The sequence below is a fragment of the Oncorhynchus clarkii genome, chromosome 11, assembly GCF_045791955.1.
Source record: "Oncorhynchus clarkii lewisi isolate Uvic-CL-2024 chromosome 11, UVic_Ocla_1.0, whole genome shotgun sequence".
Lineage (NCBI taxonomy): Eukaryota > Metazoa > Chordata > Actinopteri > Salmoniformes > Salmonidae > Oncorhynchus > Oncorhynchus clarkii.
In genome coordinates, this window is record NC_092157.1 from 16,499,491 (window position 1) to 16,514,185 (window position 14,695).

Sequence of the window (14,695 nt, forward strand, 5' to 3'; positions counted from 1 at the left end):
AATATACTGTATTTGATTAATTTACTAGCATATAGTATTCTTACTAGCCTATAGTAGATTGTCTGATTAACTTACTAGCCTGTAGAATACTGTATTTGATGCAGTAGCCTACACAAGTTTAGGTTGGATCCAATGTTACATTAGTTAAGTTTCATAAAACACATACAGATTTACAAAGTTGTAGGCTAGCCTCTTAGCGCAAATATACTCACTGTGTGTTGCCGATACGCCGATGTTTTATCAGTGGAATAAATCGTTGGGACTGCGTCAAGATTTAATATTAACCTCGTGGTGAAACCGAGATCAAGTTTTGTGAAGCACTCTTCTGTAAAGTGGTCGCCACATAAACGGGACACAACTGGAATATTCTCTCCCGAGTTGCTTTCATTAATAAACTGTAGCCACTGTTGACGTCTCTGTGGCTCCTCTGGTAAACTGTAATGAATAATTGCGTCCGATTTATTGGCGCATCCTCTAACAATGCATCTATGGATTTCCATTTGGTGCTTTTCTTTAGCCAGTTATTTTCACATGAAACAGAGCCAAATTTGATATACCTTTAGCTACTAATTTTGTCGTCACCACTGACCCAAATTGTTGTGCTCTTTGCTAGCCAACTGTTAGCAACAACAACCAAGTTAGCATTGTGGCTAAGCTGTCTACAGTGTTGTCAATAATTAATATCCGCACGTGGACTTTACACATTCTCTCTATTTGTCTATGCCGTTTGAACAGTGGTGAATATGTGTACAATCATATTTTTCAGGTACTAAAATGCTAATTAATGGATTGCAAAAATAGCTAGGAGGTTGCAACTTCTTATGTTTTTGTAACAGAATAGGCGCACGGTCGCCACCTACTGTAGTGGAGTGTTTCTACTGAACGACCATTTACTCGAGGAGGCTATATTATTTTCCTCAAATGTATTAATACATAAAATGTATATTGAATTGATTGGCTTGATTATTCTAAACACGTACACAGTTCCAGCGTATGAATATGTTAAAATATTAGTAAAATACATTCCATATATGTTTCCACTGTGTCTGGTACATTCACATTGCCAAGAAAGTTCGCCCATTCTACATTTACACATATATTTTCAAATTAACATAATACAATTTAAACGTGTACTATTAATGCCCCTTCCGAAACTGATATAATCAAAGAAAGACAGTAGCTAGCTAGCACAAAATAGAATTTAAATCAACTGTGCTGGCATAGCTGCAGTTATCTCAGTGGTTTGCTGTTTCACCATGTGTAAATAAAACTGTATAATTCTGTAGGAAATGACATGCGCATGCGTTTACCGGTACACCAGCGGTGAATTGGTTTTACGTGAATTCTGTAGGGAGAAATTGGCCAGTTTTTCTTATTCAATATTGTTCATACAACAGTAAGCGACAACACATCACCACTGGACGAAAAGAAGATCTGAGCTGTAAAAAAATATGCCCAAGAACAAAGGTAAAGCGTTAGAATTGCCGTCTTTTCCCGTAATGTGTGGCTATCTCTGTCCGGCATCTCTGACTAGCTACACGCATTGAAAACGTGACACAATTGAATCAAAGACCGTAACCTTCTAACCAGCATAATGTCTAGTTAACCAGTAACTAGCTAGAGTTCATGTTCAGAAGTAATGGTACGTACAAGCTAGCTAAGTGAAGTTTACAGCAGCCAGCTCGCTATATTGTATTTTTTAAGTGGAGCAAATTAATATAATTCTGTCGTTTAGCTAACTAAGTTAACCGGTTTGCTCATCACTCACGATACTAACACAGGCATTTAGATGGTAGATAACGTTATTTATTCAGCTTACAACACCCATTCACACCCCAGTCAACTGGTTACACTTGCCTGAAGGAATTTAACAGGACAGTTTAAAGTACTGGCTGTAGTAGGCCATATGGCTTATCTGCGGTCTGTATTACTGTAAAACATCGTCACATGTTGCTATAACACATGTTCCTCTTGTAAGTTATGATACAGGGAGAGAGGAATTTGGGGTTCACATCACTGCCTAAAATGGTAAACTCAGCAAAAAAAAAAATAACGCCCTCACTGTCAACTGCGTTTATTTTCAGCAAACTTAACATGTGTAAATATTTGTATGAACATAACAAGATTCAATAACTGAGACAAACTGAACAAGTTCAACAGACATGTGACTAAGAGAAATTGAATAATGTGTCCCTGAACAAAGAGGGGGTCAAAATCAAAAGTAACAGTCAGTATCTGGTGTGGCCACCAGCTGCATTAAGTACAGCAGTGCATCTCCTCCTCATGGACTGCACCAGATTTGCCAGTTCTTGCTGTGAGATGTTACCCCACTCTTCCACCAAGGCACCTGCAAGTTCCCGGACATTTCTGGGAGGGAATGGCCATAGCCATCACCCTCCAATCCAACAGGTCCCAGACGTGCTCAATGGGATTGAGATCCGGGCTCTTCGCTGGGCATGGCAGAACACTGACATTCCTGTCTTGCAGGAAATCACGCACAGAACGAGCAGTATGGCTGGTGGTATTGTCACGCTGGAGGGTCATGTCAAGATGAGCTTGCAAGAAGGGTACCACATGAGTGAGGAGGATGTCTTCCCAGTAATGCACAGCGTTGAGATTGCCTGCAATGACAACAAACTCAGTCCAATGATTCTGTGACACACCGCCCCAGACCATAACAGATCCAAATCGATCCCGCTCCAGAGTACAGGCCTCGGTGTAACGCTCATCCCTTCGACGATAAACGTGCATCTGACCATCACCCATGGTGAGACAAAACCGCGACTCGTCAGTGAAGAGCACTTTTTGCCAGTCCTGTCTAGTCCAGCGACGGTGGGTTTGTGCCTATAGGCGACGTTGTTGCCAGTGATGTCTAGTGAGGACCTGCCTTACAACAGGCCTACACGCCCTCAGTCCAGCATCAGTTTATTGCGGACAATGTGAGCACTGATTGAGGGATTGTGCGTTCCTGGTGTAACTCGGGCAGTTGTTGTTGCCATCCTGTACCTGTCCCGTAGGTGTAATGTTCGGATGTACCGATCCTGTGCAGGTGTTGTTACACATGGTCTGTCACTGCGAGGACGATCAGCTGTCCGTCCTGTCTCACTGTAGTGCTGTTTTCGGCGTCTGACTGTACAGACATTGCAACTTATTGCCCTGGCCACATCTGCAGTCCTCATGCCTCCTTGCAGCATGCCTAAGGCACATTCACTCAGATGAGCAGGGACCCTGGGCATATTTATTTTGGTGTTTTTCAGAGTCATTAGAAAGGCCTCTTTAGTGCTCTACGTTTTCATAACTGTGACCTTAATTGTAAGCTGTTAGTGTCTTAACGACCGTTCCACAGGTGCATGTTCATTATTTATTTATTTATTTATTTATTTATTGTTCAATGAACAAGCATGGGAAACCATGTTTAAACCCTTTACAATGAAGATCTGTGAAGTTACTTGAATTATCTTTGAAAGACAGGGTCCTGAAACGGGGACGTTTCTTTTTTTGCTGAGTTTATTGGGGGCGGCAGGGTAGCCTAGTGGTTAGAGCGTTGGACTAGTAACCGGAAGGTTGCGAGTTCAAACCCCCGAGCTGGCAAGGTACAAATCTGTCGTTCTGCCCCTGAACAGGCAGTTAACCCACTGTTCCCAGGCCGTCATTGAAAATAAGAATTTGTTCTTAACTGACTTGCCTGGCTAAATAAAGGTAAAATAAAAAAATATTTTTTTTTTTAGGTTAGCTAGCTATTGGGCTCAATAATCACAGGTCAAGGGAAAACTCAATACCTTTACCTTACATAGCTATTGTAGTTAAATACTCTTCCAGGACCTTCAGAAAGTATTCATACCTCTTGACTTATTCCACATTTAGTTGTTACAGCCTGAATTCAAAGTTGATAAAATGTTGCTTATTTTCTCACCAACTACACACAATACCCCAAAATGACAAAGTTAAAACAACATGTTATTAGAAATGCACATTTATTGAGTTTGTTGTTACAGCCTTAAGAATGTCTTTCTGGGTTAGTCTCTGAGCTTTGCACACCTGGATTGTACAATATTTGCACATTTTTCTTCTTAAAATTCTTCAAGCTCTGTCAAGTTGGTTGTTGATCATTGCTAAACAGCCATTTTCAAGTCTTGCAATAGAAAGCCGATTTTTAAATCAGGTTTAAAAATATATACTTCTATGGTTTGATTTTAAGAAAGTCATTGATGTTTATGGTTAGGTACATTCGTGCAACCATAATGCTTTTTTTGCAAATGCGCTTTTGTTAAATCATCCCCTGTTTGGCGAAGTTGGCTGTCTTTGTTAGGAAGAAATAGTCGGCACAGTTCGCAGCGAGCCAGGCAGCCCAAACTGCTGCATATAGCCTGACTCTGTTGCACAGAATGCAAGAGAAGTGACACAATTTCCCTAGTTAAAATAAATTCATGTTAGCAGGCAAAATTAACTAAATGTGCAGGTTTAAAAATATATACTTGTGTATTGATTTTAAGAAAGGCGTTGATGTTTATGGTTAGGTGCACATTGATGCAATAACAGTGCTTTTTCCGCGAATGCGCTTGTTAAATCACCCGTTTGTCGAAGTAGGCTATGATTCAATGATATATTAACAGGCACCGCATCGATTATATGCAATGCAGGACAAGCTAGATAAACTAGTAATATCATCAACCATGTGTAGTTAACTAGTGATTATGTTAAGATTGATTGTTTTTATAAGATTCGTTTAATGCTAGCTAGCACCTTACCGTGGCTCCTTGCTGCACTCGCATAACAGGTAGTCAGCCTGCCACGCAGTCTCCTCGTGGAGTGCCATGTAATCGGCCGTGATTGGTGTCCAGAAATGCTGATTACCGATTGTTATGAAAACTTGAAATCGGCCCTAATTAAATCGGCCATTCCGATTAATCAGTCGACCTCTAGTTTCCTTCCTCTCCGACAACTGAGTTAGGAGGGGCGTCTGTATATTTGTAGTGACTGGGTGTATTGATACACCATCCAAAGTGTCATTAATAACTTCACCGTGCTCAAAGGGATATTTCATGTCTGCTTTTAAAAAAAAATAAACATCTACCAATACGTGCACTTCTTTGCGAGGTAGTGGAAAACCTCCCTGGTCTTTGTGGTTGAATCTGTGTTTGAAATGTACTTCTCGACTGAGGGACTTTACAATTATCTGTATGTGTGGGGAACAGAGATGAGGTAGTAATTAAAAGATAATGTTAAACACTATTACACAGACTCATACAAAGGTCTCCCTCGCCCTCCATTTGGCAAATCAGACTTTATCTTCCTGATTCCTGCGTACAAGCAAAAACTCAAACAGGAAGTACCTGTGACGCACTCAATTCAGAAGTGGTCTGATGAAGCAGATGCTATGCTACAGGACTGTTTAGCTAGCACAGACAGGAATATGTTTAGGGATTCATCCGATGGCATTGAGGAGATTGTCACCAGCTTCATTAATTGTTTAAACAAATAAAATACTATTAATCTTTTTATTTAAATAGGCAAGTCCGTTAAGAACATATTGTTATTTACAGTGACGGCCTACCACTTCGTGATGAGCGGTTACAATGACGGTTGATGCCCCTGTTAATAAGTGCATTGACGACGTCATTCCCACAGTGACCGTATGTACATATCCTAACCAGAAGGCATGGATTACAGGCAACATCTGAACTTTGCGCAAAGTGGAACACTAACCTCAGCGATTATAAGAAATCCTGCCATGCCCTGCGACGACACAATCAAATGGGCAAAGTGTCAGTACAGGACTAAGATCGAATCCTACTACACTGGCTCCGACGCTTGTCAGATGTGGCAGGGATTGCAAACTATTACAAACAACGAAGGGAAGCACAGCCACGAGCTGCCCAGTGACGCTAGCATACCAGACGAGCCAAATGCCTTCTATGCTCGTTTCGAGGCAAGCAACACTGAACCATGCGTGAGAGCACCAGCTGTTCTGGACTACTATGTGATCAAGCTCTCAGTAGCTGATGTGAGTAAGCCCTTTAATTTCTTACGGTATAGGGGGCAGCATTTTCACTTTTGGATAAACAGCATGCCCAATTTCAACTTCCTGCAACTCATGCCAAGAATATAAGAAATGCATATTATTAGTAGATTTGGATAGAAAACACTCTGAAGTTTCTAAAACTGTTTGAATCATGTCTGTGAGTATAACAGAACGTATATAGCAGGCAAAACCCTGAGGACTAACCGTTCAGAATAAATAAAAAAATTGAGGTCTGTCTGTTCAGTGAGGTCTCATTGGGAAATTATATTTCTTAGGCACTTGTTTTCAGTTCCTACCACTTCCACTGGATGTCACCGGTCTTTGGAATTTGGTTGAGGTTATTCCTTTGTGCAATGAAGAAGTACGGCCATCTAGGAAATGGGTAACACTGTTGAGAGTTGCGCAAGACTTAAAGTAGCGTTAGTTTCCTCTCGTCCTCTATTGAAAACAGATAGACCCGTCTTCAATTTGATCGATTATTAAGGACCAATTGTGATGTTTATGGGACATATTGGAGTGCCAACAAAAGAAGCTCGTCAAAGGTAAGGCATGTTTTATATTTTATTTCTGCGTTTTGTGTAGCGCCTGCAGGGTTGAAATATGCTACTCTTTGTTTACTGTTGTGCTATCATCAGATAATAGCTTCTTATGCTTTCGCAGAAAAGCCTTTTTAAAATCTGACATGTTGGCTGGATTCACAACGAGTGTAGCTTTAATTTAGTATCTTACATGTGTGATTTAATGAAAGTTTGATTTTTATATCATTTTATTTGAATTTGCCGCGCTGAATATTCCCTGGCTTTTGACCAAGTGGGACGCAAGCGTCCCCTATACCATAAGAAGATAAACAGGTTAACATTCACAAGGCCATAGGGACATACGGATTACCAGGAGGTGTATAAACTGACTTCTCCCTGACCCAGTCTGTAATACCTACATGTTTGAAGCAGACCACCATAGTCCCTGTGCCAAGAACGCCAAGGTAATCTGTCTAAATGACTAGCGCCCCGTAGCACTCACATCTGTAGCCCTGAAAGGCTGGTCATGGCTCACATCAACCCCATCCTCCCAAACACCCTGGACCCACTCCAATTTGCATACTGCCCCAAAAGATCCACAGATGCAATTTCTATTGCGCTCCACACTGCCCTTTCCCACTTGGACAAAATTAACACCTACGTGAGAATGCTGTTCATTGACTACAGCTCAGCGTTCAACAGCATAGTGCCCTCGAATCTCATCACTAAGCGAGGGTCCCTGGGATTGAACACCTCCCTCTGCAACTGGATCCTGCACTTCCTGATGGGCCGCCCACAGGTAGTGAGCATAGCCAACAACAAATCTGCCACGCAGACCCTCAACACGGGGGGCACCTCAGAGTTGCGTGCTTAGTCCTCTCCTGTGCTCCCTGTTCACCATCAACTGTGTGGCCGTGTGACTCCAACACCGTTAAGTTTGCTGACAACACAATGGTGGTGGGCCTGATCACTGATGACAATGACACCGCCTATAGGGAGTAGGTCAGAGACCTGGCAACACCAGTAAGAGCTGATCGTGGAATGTGTTGAGAGCTTCAAGTTCCTCGGTGTCCACCTCACTAACGATCTGTCATGGTCATGAAGAGGGCACGACAACAGCTCTTCCCCCTCAGGAGGCTGAAAAAATGTGTCATGGGCCCTCAGTCCTCAAAGTTCTAAGGCTGCACCATCGAGAGCATCTCTATTGGCTGCATCACTGCTTGATATGGCAACTTCTTGGCTTCCAACCGCAAGGTGCTAAAGAGGGTTGTGCGTATGGCCCAGTCCATCATACTCAGCATACTACACACAATACCCCATAATGACAAAGCGAAAACAGGTTTAGACATTTGCAAATTTATTGCAAATAAAATGTAACATACATATTCAGACCTTGCTATGAGACTCAATTGAGCTCAGTTGCCTCCATTGATCATCCTTGATGTTTCTACCTTGATTGGAATCCACCTGTGGTAAATTGAATTGATTGGACAGGATTGTGTTGAGGCACAGATCTGGGGAAGGGTACCTAAACATTTCTGAACAGCATTGAAGGTCCAAGAACACAGAAGGGCCTTGGTCAGGGAACCCAATGAACCCAATGGTCACTCTGACAGAGCTCCAGAGTTCCTCTGTGGAGATGGGAGAACCTTCCAGAAGGACAACCATCTCTGCAGCACTCCACCAATCATGCCTTTATGGTAGAGTGGCCAGACGGAAGCCTCTTCTCAGTAAAAGGCACATGACGGCCCACTTGGAGTTTTCCAAAAGGCCCACTTGGAGTTTTCCAAAAGACTCTCAGACCATGAGAAAAAAGAAAGATTATCTGGTCTGATGCTTTTATTTATTTATTTATTTAATTTTTTTTTAAAAAATGTACCCCTTTTTTCTCCCCAATTTCGTGGTATCCAATTGTTGTAGTAGCTACTATCTTGTCTCATTGCTACAACTCCCGTACGGGCTCGGGAGAGACGAAGGCTGAATGTCATGCGTCCTCCGATACACAACCCAACCAGCCGTACTGCTTCTTAACACAGCGCGCATCCAACCCGGAAGCCAGCCGCACCAATGTGTCGGAGGCTACACCGTGCACCTGGCACAACCTTGGCTAGCGCGCACTGCGCCCGGCCCGCCACAGGAGTCGCTGGTGCGCGATGAGACAAGGAGATCCCTACCGACCAATCCCTCCCTAACCCGGACGACGCTAGGCCAATTGTGCGTCGCCCCACGGACCTCCCGGTCGCGGCCGGTTACGACAGAGCCTGGGTGCGAACCCAGGGACTCTGATGGCACAGCTGGCGCTGCAGTACAGCGCCCTTAACCACTGCGCCACCCGGGAGGCCCTGGTCTGATGCTTTGACCTGAATGTTAAGAGTCACATCTGTAGGCAACCTGGCAGCATCTCTACAGTGAAGCATGGTGGTGGCATTATCACGCTGTGGGGATGTTTTTCAGCAACAGGGACTGGGAGACTAGTCCGGATCGAGTGAAAGATGAACGGAGCAAAGTATAGAGATCCTTGATGGGAACCGGCTCCAGAGTGCTCAGGACCTCAGATTAGGGCGACGGTTCACCTTCCAACAGTACAATGACCCTAAGCACACAGCCAAGACAACGCAAGAGTGGCTTCTGTATATGTACAGTACACAGCTACCTCAATTACCTCGTACTCCTGCACATCGACTCGGTACTGGTACTCTCTGTATATAGCCATGTTATTTTCTACTCCCCATATATAGATGGCCATGTTATTCACTGTATTTATTCCTCATGCCACTATTTATTTTTATCTATACCTTTTTTTTTACCCCTTTTTCTCTCTCCAATTTCGATGTATCCAATTGGTAGTTAGTCTTGTCTCATCGCTGCAACTCCTGTACGGCCTCGGGAGTCGACAAACAAAATGTGGAAGAAGTTGAGGGCTGTGAATATATTCTGAAGGCACTTCATACAGTCTAGATGAGAGTGTCTGCTAAATTACTAAAAGTGGTCTGACGGAATTTCTTTCTCTCTGTCCTATCTCCAGGTAAGGGAGGAAAGAATCGTAGACGTGGAAAGAATGAGAACGAGTCAGAGAAGAGAGAGCTGGTGTTCAAAGAGGATGGGCAGGGTGAGTGGAGGGAGTGAGGGTGATGGGGGAGTGCAGGGGTCTCTGCCAGGGCTTGTGTGAGGTGCAGGTTTCTGCTCCAGCAAAGCAGTAACATGGCTGATTAAACAAACCAAGTCTTTGTTCAAGACATGATTGGTTGATTAGTTGGTGTGTTACTGCTTTGGCTGAAGAAAAAGCCTGCACCTACACCAGCTCTAAAATAAGAGTCATTTTTAATGTTGTAAAATAACAACTGCCAGTCTCTTCCCTGTGTAGAATACCTTAACTGCTCCTAACAGTGTTCTAGATTGAATATGCAGCTCTCTTTTGTCCAGGGTTCTGGATTGCAGATAAAACTAGAGCCCTGTTTTAGAGCAGACGTATTGCATTGAAGGTGTTGCCATTCAAACGTAATGATCAGCAATATACATCAGTCTATATTCAGTGGGAGCAGTGTACCCCTCTCTCCTGTGCTGTAGAGTACATAGGTGAAGTCGGAAGCTTACATACGCCTTAGAAAATACATTTAAACTCAGTTTTTCACATTACCTGACATTTAATCCTAGTAAAAATTCCCTGTCTTAGGACAGTTAGGATCACCACTTTATTTTAAGAATGTGAAATTTCAGAATATAGTAGAGAATGATTTATTTCAGCTTTTATTTCTTTCATCACATTCCCAGTGGGTCAGAAGTTTACATACACTCAATTAGTATTTGGTAGCATTGCCTTTACATTGTTTAACTTGGGTCAAACATTTTGGGTAGCCTTCCACAAGCTTCCTACAATAAGTTGGGTGAATTTTGGCCCATTCCTCCTGACAGAGCTGGTATAACGGAGTCAGGTTTGTAGGCCTCCTTGCTTGCAAAAACTTTTCAGTTCTGCCCAGAAATGTTCTATGGGATTGAGGTCAGGGCTTTGTGATGGCCACTCCAATACCTTGACTTTGTTGTCCTTAAGCCATTTTGCCACAAATTTGGAAGTATGCTTGGGGTCATTGTCCATTTGGAAGACCCATTTGTGACCAAGCATTAACTTCCTGACTGATGTCTTGAGATGTTGCTTCAATATATCCACATCATTTTCTTTCCTCATGAGCCATCTCTTTTGTGAAGTGCATCAGTCCCTCCTGCAGTAAAGCACCCCCACAACATGATGCTGCCACCCCTGTGCTTCACGGTTGGGATGGTGTTCTTCGGCTTGCACACCTCCCCCTTTTTCCTCCAAACATAACGATGGTCATTATTGCCAACCAGTTCTATTTTTGTTTCATCAGACCAGAGGACATTTCTCCAAGAAGTACATTGTCCCCATGTGCAGATGCAAACCGTAGTCTGGCTTTTATATGGTGGTTTTGGAGCAGTGGCTTCTTCCTTGCCGAGTGGCCTTTCAGGTTAATGTCGATATAGGACTTGTTTTACTGTGGATATAGATACTTTTGTACCTGTTTCCTCCAGCATCTTCACAAGGTCCTTTGCTGTTGTTCCGACATTGATTTGTACTTTTCGCACCAAAGTACGTTCATCTCTAGGAGACAGAACGCATCTCCTTCCTGAGTGGTATGACGGCTGCGTGGTCCCATGGTGTTTATACTTGCGTTATATTGCTTGTACACATGAACGTGGTACCTTCAGGCTTTTGGAAATTTCTCCCAAGGGTAAACCAGACTTGTGGAGGTCTATCATTTTTTTCTGAGGTCTTTGCTGATTTCTTTTGATTTTCCCATGATGTCAAGCAAAGAGGCACTGAGTTTGAAGGTAGGCCTTGAAATACATCCACAGGTACACCTCCAATTGACTCAAATGTCAAATAGCCTCTAAGCTTCTAAAGCCAAGACATAATTTTCTGGAATTTTCCAAGCTGTCTAAAGGCACAGTCAACTCAGTGTATGTAAACTTCTTACCCACTGGAATTGTGATACAGTGAAATAATCTGTCTGTAAATAATTGTTGCGAAAATGACTTGTCATCCACAAAGTAGATGTCCTAACCGACTTGCCAAAACTATAGTTTGTTAACAAGAAATGTGTGGAGTGGTTGAAAAACTATTTTTTAATGACTCCAACCTAAGCTTCTGCAAACTTCCGACTTCAACTGTAGGTTGAAGGTTGTGTCCCTCTCCGGTGCTGTAGAGTACATAGTGTATGTAGGTGTGTCCCTCTCCGGTGCTGTAGAGTACATAGTGTATGTAGGTGTGTCCCTCTCCGGTGCTGTAGAGTACATAGTGTATGTAGGTGTGTCCCTCTCCGGTTCTGTAGAGTACATAGTGTATGCAGGTGTGTCCCTCTCCGGTGGTGTTGAGTCTCTCTCCTGTAGAGTACATAGTGTATGCAGGTGTGTCCCTCTCCGGTGATGTTGAGTCTCTCTCTCCTGTAGAGTATGCCCAGGTGATTAAGATGTTGGGTAATGGGAGGTTGGAAGCCATGTGTTTTGATGGAGTGAAGCGGCTCTGCCACATCCGAGGAAAACTCAGGAAAAAGGTCTCACACACACACACACACACACACACACACACACCCATCACACTGAAACAGAGGAAACCCTGACTGATGCCGACTCAAAGCTTTTTTCACTATGGACTGTCAACTGTTACACTGTATGGACTCAAGTGTATCTAATGAATTTAATTTGTGTTTTCGATAAGTATTCAGACCCCTTGACCTTTTCCACATTTTACATTACAGCCTTATTCTAAAATTGTATTTAAAAAAAAAAAAAAATCCTCATCAATCTACACACAGTACCCCATAATGAAAAAGCAAAATCCGGTTTAGACATGTTGCTAATTTATTACAAATATAAAACATTTAAATATGACATTCAGACACTTTACTCAGTACTTTGTTGAAGCACCTTTTTGCAGCGATTATAGCCTCAAGTCTTCTTTGGTATGACGCTACAAGCTTGGCACACCTATATTTGGGGAGTTTCTCCCATTCTTTGCAGATCCTCTTAAGCTCTCTCAGGTTGGAGGGGAGCGTCACTGCACAGCTGTTGTCAGGTCTCTCCAGAGATGTTTGATTCAAGTCCGAGCTCTGGCTTGGCATGACGCTTGACATTCAGGCCACATAGTTCAATCTTGGTTTCTTTATACCAGAGAATCTTGTTTCTCATGGTCTGAGAGTCCTTTAGGTGCCTTTTGGCAAACTCCAAGCGGGCTGCCGTGCCTTTTACTGAGGAGTGGTTTCCCTCTGACCACTCTACCATAAAGGCCTGATTTGGTGGAGTGCTGCAAAGACTGTTCTGGAAGGTTCTCCCATCTCCACAGAGGAACTCTAGAGCTCTGTCAGTGACCACCGGGTTCTTGGTCACCTCCCTGACCAAGGCCCTTCTCCCCCGATTGCTCTGTTTGGCCGGGCGACGAGCTCTAGGAAGAGTCTTGGTGGTTCCAAACTTTTTCCATTTAAGAATGATGGAGGCCACTGTGTTTTTGGGGACCTTCAATGCTGCAGAAATGTTTTGGTACCCTTCCCCAGATCTGTGCCTGGACATAATCCTGTCTCTGAGCTCTACAAACTACCTCATGGCTTGGTTTTGGCTCTGACATGCACTGTCAACTGTGGGAACTTTTATATAAACAGGTGTGTGCCTTTCCAAATCATGTTCAATCAATTGAATTTACCACAGGCGGACTCCAATCAAGTTGTAGAAACATCAAGAATAATCAAAGGAAACAGGATGCACCTGAGCTCAATTTATTTAGTCTCATAACAAAGGGTCTGAATACTTGTGTAAATAATGTATTTTTGTTTCTTATTTTTAGTTTATTAACTCATTCTAAAAACCTGTTTGCTTTGTTATTATGGGGTATTGTGTGTAGATTGAGGGCGGGAAAAATTGATTTAATCCATTTTAGAATAAGGCTAATTTAACAAAATGTGGAAAAAGTCAAGGGTTCTGAATACTTTCCAAATGCACTGTATATTAACCAAACCTTTAGATTGTTATCCATTCATCTGATTAATTCCTCAAAAGCATTCTTGCGTTTCTCGCCTCTCTTCTTTCAGGTGTGGATTAACACGTCTGATATCATCCTGGTGGGATTGAGAGATTACCAGGTGAGATGACCAGCAACATACCACTGCAGTTGTTGTAGGGTGTGAGTCTGTTTGTTCGTCACTGTATCATAAAAAGAGGTTTGGGTTTCTCTCTCTCCCCTATAGGACAACAAAGCTGATGTGATCCTGAAGTACAATGCAGATGAGGCCAGAAGTCTGAAGGCTTATGGAGAACTGCCGGAGCACGGTGAGTACCAGGAAGAGTAGCTGTCCCTACGGTAACAGCTAATGGGGTTTGTATAGTGGTCATGTAGGAGAGGAAACAAGGAAAGGAAGCTAGTTGAAATGATTGAGGCACACAGACCATGACATCCACTGTTGACTGCTCTTTCTTGTCCAATTTCTGTTTTGTTTGCACTACCCTGTTCACTCTCTGATACCTCCCCTTTCTATGTCCTCCCTCTCTTAGCCAAGATCAACGAGACCGACACCTTCGGTCCTGGGGACGATGAAGACATCCAGTTCGATGACATTGGAGATGATGACGAGGACATTGATGATGTAGGTGCTAAATCTATATTTGTATTGCTTTCTGAAAGTTTAAATTTAGAAGTGTTTTTTAATTCCCTCTTCTCCTTTCCCCCTCTCTTCCTTCAGATCTAAGGACTTTCTACCAGAGGGTATGGTTTGCTGAAAATCAACACAGGACTTCTATACCCCCCCCCACACACACACACACACACACCAAATTTCAAGGTTGACCCTCCCAATTTCTCATTGATACCATGACTGCAGCTACTCACAATCTCTTGCGTTATCTTTTTAATGTATTTATATCAATTTCACGCAGAGTGGAATTTACTTACAAGTACAGAATCTCTGGATTCGCAATAAAAAGATAAACCATTTTATGTTTGGTCTTGCGTTCTGTATCATTGTAGTTGAAAGTGAACATTGCTCTTTATATTAGTTTGGATGATTTTTTATTTATTACGAAACACATTACTCCTGAAGTTGCCTCTGTATCCTTTGAAATGTTTGTTTAATTCGATATTGTATTCCGATGACAT

At 42.7% G+C, this 14,695-nt stretch overlaps 1 protein-coding gene across 1 annotated transcript; it reads left to right on the forward strand.

Annotated features, from left to right (window-relative positions):
• Positions 1 to 1,311: 1,311 nt before the first annotated feature.
• LOC139420650 (eukaryotic translation initiation factor 1A, X-chromosomal) lies at positions 1,312 to 14,313 on the forward strand. The gene is made up of 7 exons (XM_071170858.1): positions 1,312 to 1,467; positions 9,566 to 9,649; positions 12,004 to 12,107; positions 13,635 to 13,685; positions 13,791 to 13,872; positions 14,095 to 14,186; positions 14,283 to 14,313. The coding sequence occupies exons 1-7, from the start codon at positions 1,452 to 1,454 to the stop codon at positions 14,286 to 14,288; spliced, it is 435 nt and encodes a 144-aa protein (XP_071026959.1). The 5' UTR covers positions 1,312 to 1,451; the 3' UTR covers positions 14,289 to 14,313.
• Positions 14,314 to 14,695: the final 382 nt, after the last annotated feature.

What these genes read in the sequence shown, in the direction of transcription:
- LOC139420650 (XM_071170858.1), top strand. An exon ending in GAGGAAAACTCAGGAAAAAG is followed by an intron (nt 12,108 to 13,634) that starts GTCTCACACACA and finishes CTCTTCTTTCAG; the next exon opens with GTGTGGATTAACACGTCTGA. An exon ending in TGGAGAACTGCCGGAGCACG is followed by an intron (nt 13,873 to 14,094) that starts GTGAGTACCAGG and finishes TCCCTCTCTTAG; the next exon opens with CCAAGATCAACGAGACCGAC.